Genomic DNA, 2,250 nt, shown 5'->3' on the forward strand with positions numbered 1-2,250 from the left:
ATTTGAAGGTATTTTAATATTACAAACCAAGATTAAGATAAAAACTTAGAAATCCAAAGAATTGAAATCCGCAACCAGATTTAGCATTTTTAAAACACTGAATTCAGTTTCTCTCATCATGAGTTCCTAAACTTCTTTTGATGCATTTTAACAACATTTTCCAACAGATTCTGATCCAAAACTTTAAATCTAAACTTAAATAAATCGGCACCTGCTGAACGACCTGATTCTCTGCAGCTRAGTCTGGGGCCATCATGTGTTTTTGGCACCACTTTCTGCACTTTGACATCATATTTTAGAGGGAAAATGAAATCGATCTGCAGCTCCTGGCACGTCGTTCATGAACAGTTTTGCAGTTCATCAGTGGTTTTTAAACAACAAAGTGGCCTCGCATTWAAACAGGAGTAAAGGGGAGAAAAACAAATATAACACWGTTTGTCTCTGTGTGTTTGTGTGTGTTTGCTGTGGTTTGTTTTTTGGGGGGGCGTGAATCTTTGGACTCCAGGTCCAAGCACCACCTGTCAGGAGGACTCCTGTGCCAACATGGGGATCTGCATCCAGCAGTGGGAGAACTACACCTGCGACTGCTCCATGACCTCCTACACYGGGACGCAGTGCAACGACCGTGAGTCGAACACCTTTCTGTTTTCTGAAGGAATGAAGCTGATGAGCTCATCTGTATGAGGGGCCGTGAAAGCCATACTGCCACTCTCACATACCTATACGGCCCCTCATACATCTGACTTTTACTATTTCTATTTWAAAAAAACTTTTTCCATAGAAGTAAATTTAGAAATCTTCATTTCCTTTTTTTTCTGAAATCTTTTTCAAATCTTGCTCTATTTTAATCTTATGCTAACTTCAGCACATCTGTTTTTGTTAGTTTTAATTTTAGCTTTAAGGTACCCCTTGGCTCGTCGCAGGTTGTAGCTGTTTTTTTAAATCATAGGTTTTAGCTACTGTTTTGCTGATTTTAGCTTCAGTTCTGTTTAGTTTGAACTTGAAAATTTTAGTTAATTCATTTTCCAATTTCAGCAAAGTTCCTCAGCACTGAATTTTTTGGGGGAAAATGATTTTTAACTTTGGTACATGATGTAGGTGTATAAAGTACTTGAAGGAAATAACTAGGAAGGAAAGAAGCAGTGGTGGGCAGCGCTATTTCAAAAGTTAGTTGCGCACATTCTAAAGCACAATTTAAATTATTTAGTTCCGCACGTTCTAAAGCATGTGRCCAAAGAATCTTAGCYGAAGCTAAAACTAAAGTGCAACTTTGTCTCACAGTTCACCAGAACATCTTTCCAGTGATAACATGAGCCATTCTTGGGCAATACTGCCAACTGGTGGCACGACAAATTGCTTTCAACCAATGCCACTTATTGTTGCAGTTTGGGGAGGTGATTTGTTGAAACAGACTTTTGACTTGTGGTGTAAAATAAATAGTTGTTGTGGACTGGCATTGGTTTYTGATGGCATGCCCTCTCTACTGTTCAAGAAAAAGTTAAGAARGTTAGGGGTTGTTCTCAACTGTAACTCCTGATGACTTATTACCCCTGCTATAAAAGATGATTGACAATAATCAATGAAAAGTTTAGATTAGTGCTACTCAATTTTAAAATTAGAAAGTGCTAATCCCCACACAGCTAGAGAAAACTAGTAAAATCCAAAGKGCAAATGTTTATGTCCGCAATTAGCACTTTTGTGCTTTAAGGGACTAGTACCCACCACTGGAAGGAAGTAAAAATACCTTAACCAGGGGCGGATCCAGGGGGTGGACCCCAGACACCACCCCCCCCCCGCCCCCCAACAGTGTGTTCCTCCACTTTTAAAATGGTTCTGATGCCCATGTTTATAAGGTAGCCACTGCCTAAAAGGACATAAAGACATGACCAAAACACAAATCTGCAGAAACTTTCAAGTAAAAAATCATGTAATTTTCCTGGCCACCCCTGTGTGAGTAGTGGTCCCAGTCTGGCCACCCCTGGGAAAAATGTCTGGCTCCGCCACTGAGAAAATTACTAATTTTAATGACAAAAAAATTTACTACAGGTCAGAAAACTTCTCACAATAATCAGAAAAATAGAAGTACTTTTACATACGCTATAAAATGAAGTGTTGAATTTATTTGTCAACTGGTTTCAATAAACTGATTTGAGTAAATTTAGCAATTTATACATTTTCTTGTAAAAAAAATTGTACATTACTTTACATTTACTTAATTGGATTTAGTGGAACCAGTTGACATAACTAAGT

At 38.3% G+C, this 2,250-nt stretch overlaps 1 protein-coding gene across 1 annotated transcript in view; it reads left to right on the plus strand.

Moving 5' to 3' along the window:
* The window catches only part of nrxn3a (neurexin 3a), a 142,829-nt gene that overhangs the window by 109,523 nt on the left and 31,056 nt on the right, over positions 1-2,250 (plus strand). Inside the window, 1 exon segment of the mRNA XM_014011880.1 lies at positions 506-625. Coding sequence (XP_013867334.1) covers positions 506-625 — 120 coding nt within the window.

Source organism: Austrofundulus limnaeus, unplaced genomic scaffold (assembly GCF_001266775.1).
Source record: "Austrofundulus limnaeus strain Quisiro unplaced genomic scaffold, Austrofundulus_limnaeus-1.0 Scaffold85, whole genome shotgun sequence".
NCBI classification, from domain to species: domain Eukaryota; kingdom Metazoa; phylum Chordata; class Actinopteri; order Cyprinodontiformes; family Rivulidae; genus Austrofundulus; species Austrofundulus limnaeus.